This window comes from Enhydra lutris, unplaced genomic scaffold (genome assembly GCF_002288905.1).
Source record: "Enhydra lutris kenyoni isolate GAN:26980312 unplaced genomic scaffold, ASM228890v2 scaffoldscaffold19, whole genome shotgun sequence".
Lineage (NCBI taxonomy): Eukaryota > Metazoa > Chordata > Mammalia > Carnivora > Mustelidae > Enhydra > Enhydra lutris.
In genome coordinates this window covers 34787875-34803516 of record NW_019154103.1, presented here as the reverse complement: position 1 = coordinate 34803516, position 15642 = coordinate 34787875, and the positions used below count along the sequence as shown (strand labels likewise).

At 45.8% G+C, this 15642-nt stretch overlaps 1 protein-coding gene across 1 annotated transcript in view; it reads left to right on the top strand.

Annotated features, from left to right (window-relative positions):
• The first annotated feature begins 246 nt into the window (after nt 1-246).
• The window catches only part of LOC111148377 (receptor accessory protein 5), a 31542-nt gene continuing 16146 nt past the window's right edge, over nt 247-15642 (top strand). The window contains exons 1-2 of the mRNA XM_022504881.1: nt 247-447; nt 1145-1238. Coding sequence (XP_022360589.1) covers nt 330-447; nt 1145-1238 — 212 coding nt within the window. The 5' untranslated portion in view covers nt 247-329. The remainder of the gene's footprint in view (nt 448-1144; nt 1239-15642) is intronic.

The following is a 15642-nucleotide window of genomic DNA, read 5'->3' as shown; positions in this document are numbered from 1 at the left end:
GCGAGGCGCTCACAGGAGTCATCGCTCATCTCTACCTTCGGCGGAATTAGGCGGCTAGATGCGGGGTACGGTCCCCCCGCCGGGAGCCGCTGCAGCTCCGGCCCCCCTCTGCCGCCGGGGAAGCGCAGGACCGGCCCGGGCCGGGTGTGGCGCCCGCAGCGGGGCGGGGCAGGGAGGGGGGGCCGCGCAGGGAGGGGGACGCGTCGACAAGCGCGGGACCCGCCCGCCTCCCGCCTCCGGCCTCCCGCCTTCCGCCCCCGTCCCAGTCACCCGGCTCTGCGGCCACCCGCACTAGGAGCAGTCCGGGCGGCGGCGCGAAGGTTTTCGCCATGTCTGCGGCCATGAGACAGAGGTTCGACCGGTTTCTGCAGGAGAAGAACTGCATGACCGACCTTTTGGCCAAGCTCGAGGCCAAGACCGGCGTGAACCGGAGATACTTCGCGCTCGGTGGGTGCGCGGTCGCCGCGGGTGGCCGGGCCCGGGGAGCGGCCGCGGCACCAGCTGCTGGGGAAGCGAGCGGGAAGGGGGTTCGGAGGAGAGGGTGTGTGTGACAGATGGGGGCGAGGGCATCCTCGGGATCGATCTGGCCGTCCCGGCAGGCCGGGGGGCCGGAGACCCCGCTGGGGCGCCCGGACCGGGGCGGGGGCGGGGGGGGATGGCCGGTGTTCGGGACGCGGAGAGGGCCGGCGCTGACGTGTCTGTCCCCGCGGCCGAGCGCCGAGTCCCAGGGGCCGCGCACGGACTTGGCGCCGAGTGGTGGGGGCGTCCTGCGGGCGGGCGCGCGGGCATGGTCCCGCCCGGCTCTCGGCAGAGCTCAGCGCCGAGCAGGGTGTCCCCCGGGACTGGAGGGGTCGCGGGCGGGCGGGGGAGTCGGGGCCTCTCCAGATCCTCTGTGGATCGCGGTTCCCTAGGCCGGTGAGCTGCACGGCGGGGGACCCCTGCGGGAGGGGGGCAGTGGGAATGGCACGAAGGTAGGGGCTGTCCCCAGGCGGTCTGCGAAGCCGGGGAAAGGCCCGGGCCCAGCCTTACGGCGGTTTGTTTTTCTCGATCGCCCGCACTAGGCCGAGCCTCGCGGTGTGGGCGGGGGCTATCCGGCTTAACGCCTTCTGTGCCAGGGGACCCATTTCTCTCCTCGTGTCTCCAGGTGTCATCGGGCTGGTGGCTTTGTACCTGGTGTTCGGTTATGGAGCCTCGCTCCTCTGCAACTTGATAGGATTTGGCTACCCAGCTTACGTCTCGTAAGTGGCTCCCCCTGCAACCCTCCCTACCTCCCCTCCCCATCCCCCAACCAGGCCTGTCCTAGTTAGTACACATCCCCATTTTCCTGTGAGAGCGGTCAGTGCACAGAAGGTAGAAGGTGCTTAAGGTCACACATTTTAGAGCCTTTACTTGATGCCCGATCTCCTGATGACTAGCTGAAATGCTTATTTCATCGGATTATGCTGGCTGGGCGGGTCCCTTGTAATACACGCGCTCCGATGGAAAGTGCTACAACGAAGTCGTCCTGCCTTTACTGCTAGGGAGATCTCAGCTGGGTACAGAGAGCTGATCCCTTCTTCTTAATAATTATTTTAATAATTATTTTAATTTCACTTTATACTTACATGTCTGAGAGTAAAACCCCATCAAATGAGACTTCTCCTAATTCAGAATTACCGTTAATTCAGAACCTGGGGAGAATTTTGCCTTCTTGATTTTGAAAAGACTAGCCACTTACTAAAGGCAAATGGAGAACACTTGCCCGTATATAAACAAAAACAGCCTTTTTTTAAAAAAAGATTTTATTTATTTGAGAGAGAGAAAGGTAGAGATAGCACCAGAAAGCTCTAGTGGGGAGGAGAGGGGGAAGAAGGCTCCCTACAGGGAGCCCAATGGACTAGGGGCTCCATCCAAGGATCGGGGATCATGACCTGAGCCCAAGGCAGATGCTGAACTGACTGAGCCACCTGGCGCCCCCCAAAAAGAACCTTGTAAGATGCTTCCCTAATGGGACACCGGGGAGGCTCAGGTCATGATCCCAGGGTCTTGGGACGGAGTCCAGGATCAGGCTCCTTGCTCAGCGAGGAGCCTGCTTCTCCCTCTGCTTGCCTCTACTTCTGCCTGCTGCTTCCCCTGCTTGTGCTCTCTCTGACAAATAAATAAAATCTTCAAAAAAAAAAAAAAAAAAGATGCATTCCTAATATAACTCCTTGGTTATATAAATGACTCATTTATGTAATTAAACTTAAAAATGAATCTTAGCAGATTAGGATCTGAATTTTTTCCTATTTGAGGTTTTCACTCTACAGTATTTATTTTGAAAATATTCTACAATTTCATGTTTTCATTCATTCAAATCAGAATTTTTGCCACATATAAGTTGTTTTAGTCTGTAGCTCTACCCAAGAAAGCTGGTGGGTCTTACTTTCATTGAATTGGTCTCTGCAAATTTTCTCACTCATAAAGGAGGAAGAACTTTCCAGCTGGGAGGCTAACACACAGATAACCCATGTATTACATCCTGTGTCTATTACTGAACAAGCTAGAATTTAGTATTTGGCTAGAAAGGAGGAAACACGTAGACGTGAGTTCTGATTTGAGCAGTTAAATTGAAGTTACTGTATTCTCCTGGTGCAGAATCACTTGGAATCACTCCATAAAGTCTGACGATGTTAGGCTCCTACTTGCTTATGAGTTTGGAGTTCTTGTCTTCATGGTGAGAAAAGCATTTACCCTCTTCCAGCATTACTTGTTTAAGTACCACCCAGGTTACATGTGTATACCAAAGAAGGGCAAACCAGGAAAACTGGTATGGCTTTCAGGTCACTGCAAAAAGGGGCAGGAAGAATGGTTTTTCATAAAATGTAATCGACTGATAATATGGTGTGTATGGAAAGTTTGGAGGCAACACAGATTCAAAGTGGCGTGGGTGATGTGTCTGTGCTCTCAGACAAAATAACATAAAAGTACATTCCTTTACTTTTCTTCTGATTGTGTAGTCCGCTTACAAGAGTTCCTTTAATAAAAGTTTAGGAAAAAAAGTTTGAAGCATGATTCAGGTTCATGGTTTAGAGGTTGTTGATACCATTTTGAACAAATCCGGGGTAGCACTTGAGTAACTGCCTTGCTGCTTGAGTAATTTTGAACCAAAAGGAATATGGATATTTGGAAATACTGAGCAGCATAAAATCCTTTTCCATGTCAGTACCGTTTGGCACATAACCCTGTGAGAAACATAACCTTCTCTGTTAGTGTGATGAGGTCATTTGTGTGGGCTTTCATAAACTAAAAGTCTGTTCCTAGGTGGGGTATGTAGATCCAGGTGTGGGCAGAAGCTGATGTGACTATGGGCGGAACTCCGGTATGTTTCTCCTTGATCTGAAGTGGATTAATTCTAGCAGGAATCTCTTTTTTAGTCCAATTTTAAAGCAAGTCAATTTCAGGGTTTTTTTTTTCTTTTTAATCACTTTTTTGTAGTCATTCTTTCATTCTCTGCATAGTCAACTGAATAGAATTGGCTCTTTTTACTTCCAGGAAGCTAAATGCTCCTGTCTATTGCTCAGAATTCTGTGAAATGATAAAGATATTCATATTTCTAAGTGTGTCAGGTACATGGGTTTTACCCGTTTTAGAATTATTCCATTCACCAAGTATATATACTTTCTTTTCTAGTTGAATATTCTGAGGCAAAGGGACATTTGTAGTATGCCATACTAGGAGCTGGAAAAGTGCTAAAAATCTTATAAAGGGAATTTAATGATTGCAGCAAAAATTCAGGAAATGATGAGTATCTCTAGAGTGGTATTTATTCACAGGATGCTTCCTTTTGATAGGCCCAACTCTTTCACCTTTAAATTAAAGAGAACATTCTATGACCATACGGGAATTAAGTGAAGGTTGCTCTCTGTGGTATTTGGACTTCTCCCTAAAACAATGGTTCTCAGCCTTGGATGCCCATCGGAGTTACTTGAAGGAGCTTTCAAAAATCCTAACGCTTGGGCCCTACCTCCAGAGGTTCTAGTGTAACTGGTATGGGGTGCAGCCTGGGATTGGGGGGGTCCTAGGCTCTTTGATCTTTTACAGCCTGTAAAGGAGTCCAGTGTCGACCCATGTTTTGAGCCCCCGATGTGGAGCGGCTTGTTACACTCGATGGGCTGCAAGGGAGGGGAAAATGGCCTGCTGACCCTGGGACCCTACCTGACCTCTGCTGTGTCAAGGTGACATGGGATTGTGAGCACGGTATAAAGCAAACAGACCCCCAGTGAGTAACGTTGAGGCAGTCAGTGTTAGACATTCGTCTGATCAAGTTTGTTCATTGCTTAACCGGTGTCATTGTGTGATTGTCAGAAAATCGTTGCAAATGGTATTGTTAGTGGCACCTGAGTCCGTTTTACTTAAAATGTGACCCGTGATCCCCTTCTTTTTAATTGTTCTCTTGCGCCTTATAATTCTCCCTGTGCTCCCCAGCCAGAGTTCTTCTAGAGAGTGCGGGTTCCTCTGTTTAGCAAGAATCGAATCCAGCCACACTCCAGGCCCAGTGGTAGCAGCCCAGTAGCTGCTCTGGGGACTGGGTGGACATGCTGTCCGTTCTCTGTGAGGGCACAGTCTGCCATGGTAGGCTGCGGTGAGTAGTCCCATGCTGACCGAGGGTGGGAGGTAAGCAGTGAAGAAAATGGACAGTGAGCTGGGGTAGGGAATAGCAGGAAGAACCCCCCACACACACACATATTTCTCTGAGAGTCTGTTTGACTTAAGGCTTGAGAAAGTGCCAGGTGAGCCAAGAGCAGAGCCTGGTGGAGGTGCCACAGGTGCCAGGAGCTGGGCGTTGGAAGCCTGGAGAGAGGTGAGGGGGCCCAAGAGCGGTGGCCAGGGCCCATGGCCAGAGGGTCAGGGCGCATTGATTCCAGGTGGTTGAAGGGAGTTTGCAGGTTTTCTGATGGTCTTGGATGGATTTTAAATAGAAATAGGGAGTGACGTGATATGATGGATATCTTAAGGTCATTGTGGCTGCAGTGACCCTGGAAGGGAGTGGCCATCCTGCCCAACTCTTGCCAGTCTCGGCCTTTCTCAGCATCTGCTCTGGTTCCCTGCTGGTTCCTCTCCTCTTCGTCCGTCTCGGGGAGGCCCACACCACATAATGGTCAGCACGGGGCTTAGAGGCTGCAGAGCACAGAAGTCAAGTTTGGAAAAGCTCCCATGGCTTCCTGGCTTGTCTTAGGACTCACTCCTGGGAAAACTGTGGGTGGGACCCCAGTGTACCTGGCTTCGGGTCAGGGGTGGGGTGTTGGAACCCAGATGGCTGGAGGCCTGGCCTCCACTCATGGAGGGGCATTTAGGGCCTTAAGAGGCCCCCGTTCCTACTGGTTACTCTTGTTTTCTGGTACACCATTTCCCTTCGGGAGCACGGCCTTAGATCTTCTTCTACGATTCCAGACTTTGGCCACCGTGCACAGGCAACTTGAAATCGAATTCCAGCCTTCTCATTGTCAAGAGCTGTTGACAGAATTGGTGTCATCTCTTGACTTCTTCGCTCTGTTCCTGGGAGGAGAAGGCAGGCCACTGCTCTGTGTGAGCCTCTGTTACTGAAGTAGATCTACTCTCATGCCACCCCATTGTTTTGCCGAGGTGTAATTCTAGCCTTTGTAAAGTGTCCAGTTCAGTGTTTGGTATGTTCGTAAAGTTGTGCGTGTGTCACCACTATCTAATTCCAACACATTTCCATCACCTCCCAAAAGAAACTGGATCCATTAGCAGTCACTCCCTATTTGTCCTATGCCCCAGTCTCTAGAAATCACTTACTACTTTCTGTCTGTATGGATTGGCCTATTCTGGACATTTTGTAACCTTGGGATCCTCTAACATGGGGCCTTTTTTTGCTGGTGCAGCCCTGCTTCCAGGGGCATTGCACAAATCAGAGTCTTTCCAAGAGACGCCCCTGGAGCTCGTGCTGTGTGTGCCCTCCTATACTGAGTCCATTGCCAGAGACCTGAGGCAGCCCCCACCAGGGTCCTCGAGTGGGTGCCAGTCTTGGCCCTGCTTCTTTGGTCAAATGGAAGTATGAGGGCAAGTCTGATGACTTTATTTTCTAATTTTATTTTTGCCCCACAGGGAAAGAAAAGGAGGAGAGTTTGCTTTTTATCCCATTAGTGACTTTTTTAAAAATTCTACAAAAATGTCTATTAGTTTTTCTTTTTATTTCAAAATTTTCATAAAGATTAGGCTACCACCTTCCTGGGACTGTCAGAGCTTGGCCATAGAGATCAAACATATAATTTAATTCCTTTAGTTTTCAAATGGTCCAGGCACAGAGAGGTAGAGTGTGTGTCCCAAGGTCACCCAGAGAGGCCAGACGTGGTCTGGAACTCTCAGTTACTATACAGGAACGTGACGGTGCAGTTAGGCATATTTTAGTACCAGGCTCTAAAAGATTAACTGGGAGTCCAGCATTTTGGTGACTAGATTCAGTCTAATGTTTCGCAGCACTTTTGCAATCTCATGCCCACTCGAGTGATGTGTCATTTTATCTTCAGGTCCTTCCTTGCCAACCCATTTTAAACTGTGCCACCGAGACAGAGGAGGTTATTGCTTTTAGCAGTTCGCATGGCTGAATACCTATGTGGCCCTGCAATTAATAGACACTTACATACCCTAGTTCAGTACTTTACAAATGTGGCTCGTGTAATCCTCATGGCACCCCGATGACATAAGCACTGTGATTGCTCCCATTTTACAGATGAGGAAACAGAGGAAGGAGTAACTTGATTGGGATGGGAAAATGTATTTAAACCCAGGGAGCCTAGCTGCCTTGCTTGGTAGAGCATAAGACTCTTCACCTTGGGGGTTATGAGTTCAAGCCCGAGACTGGTATTAGAGCTTACTTTTTTTTTTTTTTTTTTAAGATTTTATTTATTTATTTGTCAGAGAGAGAGAGGGAGAGAGAGCGAGCACAGGCAGACAGAATGGCAGGCAGAGGCAGAGGGAGAAGCAGGCTCCCTGACGAGCAAGGAGCCCGATGTGGGACTCGATCCCAGGACGCTGGGATCATGACCTGAGCCGAAGGCAGCTGCTTAACCAACTGAGCCACCCAGGCATCCCTAGAGCTTACTTTTAAGACAAATAAATAGGGACACCTGGGTGGCTTGGTCAGGTCCTGGGATCAAGCCCCATCCCGGGCTCCCTGCTCAGCATGGAGTCTGCATTTTTCTCTCCCTCTAATCCTATGTGATCTCTCTCTTTCTCTCTCTCACTCTCTCAAATAAATAAAAATTAAAATAAAATAAAATAAATAAACCAACCAAACAACACAGGGACTCTGGTTCCAAAATCCATGTTTCTAACTGGACTGCTACACTTCTTTCCGTGTGGCTCTTGGGCTGTCTTGGATACATGCCATACCCAGGCAGAGATGAAGGGTGAACTGTTGATGTGAACTTTTTCGTTTCTCGATCTGACCCTGTCAATACATCGTCTTCATGCGGTGTATTTTTTTCTCTCAAGTAGGTCACTGCCCTCCCAAATCATATACCTGTACACAACACACACACACACACACAGGCATTTGCAGTGTTTTGTGAACATGAGTTAGAACGTATCACTAACAGGTTCTTTCGCTCGTTACGTAGCGTTGATTTACAAGAGCACCAGCATGACCAGCTGTTTGCAGGGACTTGCTGTTTCCCCAGTGCAAGCCCTTCCTAGGAGGGCACCCGGAACTAGATTTCCTGGGGCAATGCAGCCTTGCCTTCAGTTTTGTAGCAGGGGGCAAAGAATCTCAAGGAGAGGGTGTTTGGGGATGATGCCTGTGAGGTCAGATCGGAAAGGGGACAGTGAGGGGGAAAATTGGGAAGAGACACTGTCAGGTGACTACAAGAACTGTACTACAACTATCCCCAAGTAAAAGCGCCAGCATTTTCTTCGTTAATGATTCACAGCAGACAAAGTGCAGGAGCCTAGGTTACAAAGGACTGGAATCTCCTCCTTTAAGATCTGCAGTGGCAGACTCCTAAATGGAGGTTTGGGACCCAAAGGAGACTTTGGAGAACGTGGCCCTGGTGTGACCGGCATTTAAACACCACTTTGTTTTGGAAAAGCAGGTCATCTGAAGCAGTCTTCCCAAATGGGGCTGGAGGGGTGGATTTGTGGTTCTCAGACTCATTAGGAAGGGGCGTGTTTGTTTGTGCCTGCCCACGTGTGTGTGTTTGTGTGTGTGTTTCCAGAACTTGTAATTATGTTTTTTTATCCTTTTTTTAATGGATGAGAATTTGGAAGTGGTTACATTTTCTACTAAGCTGTTTGTGTTCCTGTTACACTAGCTTTTCCAAAGTCTGCCACTGGGAGCCCTGGGCTGGCCTGCTTAGGCACCCAGGGGCACAGCTCACACTGACACCTCTGGGTGGTGGGCAGTGTGTGCGGTGTTCTGGGTGACTGCGCTTGGGTCAGGAAGGGGCATCCTGTAAATTTTGCTTCGAGCATCGTGAAATCTTAGACATTTAACCATTTTACTTTTGTCGCCTTTTTATTGCGTGCGTTTTCACTTAGTATCACTGCTAATATTGCTCAACTATTTTAAGATGGGAGTTCTAGAGAAAACTAGAAAAAGTGATAAAATGTCCTTGTAACAGCATGTCACTATTTTTGTAGGTAATTAGAGCCAGCATTTGGGTTAGCTTCTTCTCCCCTCGCCCTTGCCTGTGCCATAGAGAAAAGAGAGTCTTAAGGAGCAAGTAAGACAGACGAAAGATTTAAATGACTTACTCATGATCTACTTTTTGGGCTCTACAGCAGTTGTGGGGAGAGATCCCATTCTTAATTCTCTGTTCTAGAATGTTCCCTATGAATTTTAGTGATTTTTTTTTTTTCTTTCCTGTGTGTGAAAGCCCTGGAGATGTAGTTTATCTGTCCTTCTGCCCCATCTTGGGGTTCTTCTCTTCTTCAGGACTGACTTTAAACGAGTACTCATCTCCTACAGTATTTCCAACAACTAGAGATACATACGGGACATTTTAAGGTGTCTTGTGGCTGTTGACAGCATTACGAATGAATTAGTTTTGAGAAACAATGTGTTAATACAAAAGTTGAGAAACAGTTTCAAAGATTGTCATTCAGTGGCTTTTTGTAGCAGCTGAAGTAGGAGTGGAAGCCTGTAGAGACCTTTTCTGACGTTCGTCTGTCGCTCGCACACTCTTCTGGTTCCTGGGAGCAGAGCTTATCGGCGGGTCTCAGTCACACAGCCACTATATATAGCCTGCAGCTTCTGGTAATCGGACCAGGTGATCTGGGGAAGGGATCACTTACGTGTCAGAGGTAACTCCAGGCTGCCATGTGCCTATCTTGATGTAGCCTTCTCCTGTCTGAGAAACGTCGGTTTAAATTGTTCTTGTCCAGGTTGGGAGGGTACCTGAGCTGATGTTCAACTTGATCATTCTGTATCTGACACGGATACTGTATTTACACAACCATCAGTTTTATAGACAGACATTGTTCTGGTGGAATCCTCATCTGCTGTGTTACTGCTTCAGGCATACATTTTTTTTTTTAAACTATCAAAGAGTTTAAGGCATTCAGTTTTGATTTATAAGCTGATACGGGTACCTGGGTGACTCCGTTGGTTAGGCACGTGACTCTTGATCTCAGCTCAGGTATTAATCTCAGAACCATGAATTTGAGCCCCGTGTTGGGCTCCACTCTGGGTGTGAAGCCTCTTAAAAAAAAATTTTTTTTTTCAGCTAGTTTAGGTCCCAGAGATCAAGCTGCTGGGGTGAGTGCCGCCTTTTATAGATTTGGGAACTACTGGACCTGGATCATGGGTCTGTTGGGGCAAAGCCAGGTGTAGGTGGAGGGACACCTGAATTCTCTGGCCTGCACACTTCAACATTCCTCATGTTTTATATTTGTGACTGAATTTTCCATTTTGCATTAAAAAACCAAATGGTGGACAGTTGGTAAAAAAAAAAAAAAAGATCATCATAGTTAAACATCAAAATGTTTGACTACAAAATGTTGGCTTTTGTTTTAATATTTGGTCTCCATTAGAGATGTTTTATAGACTTATCTTAAAATGTATTTGCCTGTGAATTTAGCTTATGTATTTCACCAAGTCAGGCATTTTATGTAGGAGAACAGCATATTAAAGAGTAAAGGAGCATGGTATTTTTTTCACTGTTCTTGTATAGTCACCTTAGGAGATACACGATGTATCTTTCTAAGTATTTTCTATGTATTTAGGAGGCATATCCAGCTAGTTATCTCCTATCTTTTTTCCTTTCTTTTCTTCTTCTTTTTTTTGAATGGGTAGAAGGGCTGGGCACGATATAAATCTAAGTAAGCAAATGGCTTTTACTGTGCAGGATCCTCTCTCTTGCTTTGAGAGGACAGCTGCTCTCCGGTGGAAAACAAGGGGAACTCTGCGTGCCCATAGCTTCTTACCTTCTTTTTTTCCATGAAGAAGAAAAATTTTTTCTTTATCAGCATGGAAACAAACTAGTGTTTATGTCTTAAAATATGTCATTTTCCCCCCCTTCTAATTTGATGCACTGTATGAGTCAAATAAGATTCACGATGGCATTCTCCTAAACCTGTAAAGGTTTAGTAAAGTATAGGAGAACCATTTTGGGCTCCCAGGAGTCCCTACGTCTCCCTCTTCGATACATATGGCGGAAGTAGTCCCGCATGTAGTGGGTGCTGGGGGTGGTCCTGCTATGTGTCTGCTCTGTCAGAGAAAGGATTGTAAACATTATGGTCTGTAGTCTTGAGATTCAAGCTTCAGACAGTCTGCCTTGAATTCTGGAATATTTGCTATTAAATAAGATTTACCACATTCAAAATAAAGCAAATGGATTCCCGGCAGATTTCTTTCTGTTCTTTACCAACGGAGTGTCTCAAAGCTGTTTATTGTTACAGGGTTTTTTATTAATTGTTTTTTTTTTTCCTTGATTCACTGTCTGGTCATAGAATTGACTCATTAAAATTAAAATTCTGTGGGTGGATACAGCCGGTTTTAGTAGTAAAGCCAGTGCTTTGAAGAAATGTATTACTTAATTTTATGTTATTTGCCTAATTTGAATTGTAGTGACCAAGTTCTGCATGAACCACAAACACTACAGGTGGTTGGCACCTGGCTTTCTTTGGTGTGAGTCATCAGAAGCGTATGTGTGTATGGATCTGCTAGTTCCTAGCTCTCTTAACCCTTGGGCAGATAGCTTAACTTTGATAAAACCCAATTTTCTTATATGTAATAGGGGTGGATAGTGTACGTCAACCACTTAGCACAGAATCTATCAATCAGTACGTGCTTAATTAAGGGTGGTTACTTTTATTAACCTACAGAGAAGAAAACTGACTTGGTCATAGTTGTGATTATCTCTAGGTCATTGCGCTTTTGAATGATTCAGGGAAAACCTCCTTAGTGTTTTCTTTGATTAATTTCTTCCACTTAGCTTTTTTTTGGTTCCTTGTCTTATTTTTTCTTATACCTATATTAGCAGCTTAAGACATTATTATTCCAAGAGCGTTAGAGGACAGTAGAATTTTGTTCTTCCAGGTCATGAGAATGTGATTCTAATGGTTCTCTTCTGTTATGGTGTGGTACGTACATGTTCCTGAGCACTGGGTATAATTTTAACAATTTGTAAATACAAAATCCCATTCTTTTTTTTTAACTTTGTTTTGTTTCTATTAAGATTTCCAGTTTCCCATAACTCTGGCTCCACAGCCCTCCTTCCTAGGACCCTTCCTGAAGCACACATGTGCTCCTTAATTAGGAGTGGAAGTGTTTTTGACTGTGGACTTTTGGTCCTTGAGAACCACTGTTTTGGCCCAAGGGCTTCCTTACAGTGTCAGAAGAAGCAATGTCAGTGCTCAGTATATGCTCGTCTCTGAAGGCGTCTGGCACGGATTGGCTGTGGTGGGTTACTACAGGGGCAGGGGATACCCTAGGTTCTCTGAGGAGTGACTCGGTTTTTGAGGGAGAGAATATCAGTAGCTCAAGACCATCTCTGCACAACCTTCGTTTTCTCTCCACATGCTGTCTTTCAGCCACGTTCCCTCCTGCCCTTGCTTTTAGAAAACAGCAGTAAAGGTATAAACAAACAGATGGGCCCCGTGGGTGGAGGCAGCCAGTACCTGTCCCTGGAGTCCAGTGGTCTGGCCAGTGAGTTCTATGCTTATCCATACCCATCCAGTACTAAAGAATTTAGGCCTGAAAAATGTTCTCAGCAGTGTCTAAATTTGTTCCATTGACCTGCAAATGGGATTTGGGGATTTCAGCTCTTTACTCTCTGTAGCATTTGGGATTTGGAGAGTGAGGTATAATTAAAATCCACGGTAATTCTCTAATCTCCTCTTAGCCTTATTAGCAATGCTGTTAACCCTTTACCAGCTGTACTTAGCCAGAAGGACTGGGGTGTTCTTACCACTCGCTTTTCCATTTAGTCTTTTGCCTCCCTATAATGATAATAAATTATTATCACGTTGTAAGTACTTCTCTGTTAAGGTAGTATTTAACGAAAGCTTGCTCTATTCAGGGCCTTGATTCTAAGTGCTTTACATGTATTAATTTAATCTTCACGACAACATGATAAAGTTTATCATTCCTGCTTGAGAAATGAGGACACTAAGGCCCAGAATAACTTGCTCAAGGTCATGTGCCTAGTAAGTGGTAGAACCAGATTACAAGGTGAAAGCCCAGGGTGGTGAAATGATGCAAAGCCAGATGAGCATTGGGAAGAAAGGAAGGAAAAAGCCTGGCTGTTCCACAGTAATTAATAATTTATTTTTTATTTTACTTTTTTTTTAAAGATTTTATTTATTTATTTGACAGAGAGATCACAAGCAGGCAGAGAGGCAGAGAGAGAGGAGGAAGCAGGCTCCCCTAGAGAGCAGAGAGCCCGATGCGGGGCTCGATCCCAGGACTCTGAGATCATGACCTGAGCCGAAGGCAGCGGCTTAACCCACTGAGCCACCCAGGTGCCCCAATAATTTTTTTGATAGTTGCTTTGTTTAAATAGAAAATTAGAATGAGGGACGCCTGCGTGGCTCAGTTGGTTAAGCAGCTGCCTTCGGCTCCGGTCATGATCCCAGCGTCCTGGGATCGAGTCCCACATCGGGCTCCTTGTTCTGTGGGGCGCCTGCTTCTCCCTCTGCCTCTGCCTGCCACTCTGTCTGCCTGTGCTCGCTCTCTCTCTCTCTCTCTCTCTCTTTCTGACAAATAAATAAATAAAATCTTAAAAAAAAAAAAGAAAAAGAAAATTAGAATGAGTCCATTCCATGTGATGGGCTGTCGGACTCTCCTTTCTCTTTCTGTGTTTACGTGTATATTGAAAGCCTTTTAATGCTCTGAAACACAGCAGTGTGTGTCCGATCATTGTTCGAGAAGTTTGTTTGTAAGAGACCCAGGAGCTGTTTCCTTAGGAGAGACATTAAATGAGTATGCCTGATGTTCACTTCAGTGTTTAACAAAGCCTTAGAGAGAGAGTTAGTCTCATAGGAGGAAGTAGTTGTAGAAAGTCTGGTGTTCATTTTTTTTTCCCCACGTGGAAATCTTTTTCCTTCCTCTTGTTATAAAAAATAGTACAGGCTCATTACAAAAAGACCTCAGAATGAAATTCTGCAATCCTAATGCCCAGGATTAACTTTACCCAATTTGAAGTATTTCTGGACACCATTCTGGACACCATTCTTGGTCTGTAAACACACACAGATATATATCTGCCTTTCTTTTTTTTTTTTTTTTTTTTTTTTCCAAACACAAAGTTAGTAATCTACATTCAGCCCGGTATCTTGTACATCCTTCTCTGTTAATATCCTTTTTAAAGGCTTCAGAATATTTCATTGTGTGGATATAACAACATGTATTTAAGTAGTTTCATAAGGACATAAGGACAGTTTCATGCTATCCTTAAAAACTGTGTAGACACATGCTTCTATAATCTTTTCTTTTTATAGATTTATTTATTTGACAGAGAGAGAGAGGTGTAAGCAGGGGGAGAAGGAGAAGCAGGCTCCCCACTGAGCAGGGAGCCTGATGTGGGACTTGATCCCAGGACTTCAGGATCATGATTTGAGCTCAAGACAGACACTCAACTGACTGAGTCACCCTGGCACCCCTATAATATTTTATTTTCAGTTGAAATTCATTTGAACTTCATATTTTGGTCTATAAAATATAGAATAGGAACAGTTTATCTGTAAGACAGCTACCAACTCAACATTCAACAGTTTCTAATTCTGCTCTGTGAATTTTTAGAACTGCAAGCCACTCCCATAGGTGGTATTGATGGTCACCTTCAGCACCCTAGCTATGTCTCTGCTGCTTACCCAGGCCTCATTTCATTTTTGCCACCTGCTCCAAGTAGGCCACACCCTGCTCCTGGAACAGGGTAGTGGTGGATGAGAGAGAGAATAGAGAGTCCACAGCACTGGCCAAGTGGCCGGGCATTGGATCAGTAGTAAGAATATGGCAGTAAAAGTCCACAGAGAGCAATCTAAGACCAGACTGTCTGTCCTTTGTGAATGTGTCCCCCCAGGAGTCATTCTGAAACCAGGTTCAGTGTCCGTGGTGCAGCTTATATACCTCACTGTGGGCAAGGAAAATTAGAGAGTATCTGAGCCAGTGACCCATGGCAGTGGGGGCAGTGGTTGGAATTGCTGCCAGCTTCTTTTGAGATAGTTCCAGAGCTCCTCGAGGGTTTAGCTAGGGATTGAAAAGCCCTGGGGGAGGTCAGTATTCTAGCCAAACAAATACAGTACTTCTAATTGGTTCTTGAAATTTTAGCAAGAGTTTTGGTTAGGAGATGCTTCTATTTTGAATTCCTTTACATACTTGAGAATGTTCAGGTGAGCATTCTAGATCGCCTTAAAGTGACTCATCCTAATTGTAGCAGAGACATGATTCAGTTTGCCTTTCCTGTCCAACTTTTCTCCTCTTTTGGCCTCCCATTCATTGCCCGAAAGGGGTAGCCTACCCTTCCGCTACAGCCGATTGGATCCAAGTCCATCACTTGGATTTTCTTTCCTAGAAAGGATGGGGAGGTGGTGCCGAGACTGAACTTTGAACTGGCTGCTCTGAAACTTGGCTCAGCCTTAGGATCCACTCCACAACTGTCTTCAAGTTTATACCTATGCCCTACCCACCAGCACCTGAACGCTAGGTCTGAAAAGGACCTAGGCCTGTATGTGTTTGATTAGTTCTCCAGGTGGAGGTGGATCATCATCTAAGTTTGAGACACAGTGGACTGGGGCACCAACTCAGAATACTGTCCTGTTCGCTTCTAACTGCCCTCCCTGCCCCTCTCACCTCTGCCTGGCTTCCGCCCAGGTAAGCAAGATGGACAGTGGAATCGGTCTCCAAGGATCTGGACCTTGAGACTGATGTTTCCTTCTGTTTGTCTTCTGTGACCCAGTCTACCTTTTCTGAGCCTTGGTTTTCTTCAGTGGAAGACTAGATCATTGTGGTCCCTTCCAAAAGGAAGACTATGAACTCTTTTTGTATTTATATTAATGTAGCAAATATGATTAAGTAACTACTTGGTACCAGACATTTTGCTAAGTGTTATACAGCCTCTAGTGGTGAGTTCTAACTAGGAAAACAGCCTGGAATAGTGTTAAATAGGCACAAGCTTTGTCGGAGTTAATTTCAGGTATAAATCCAATCTCTGCTACTTGTTT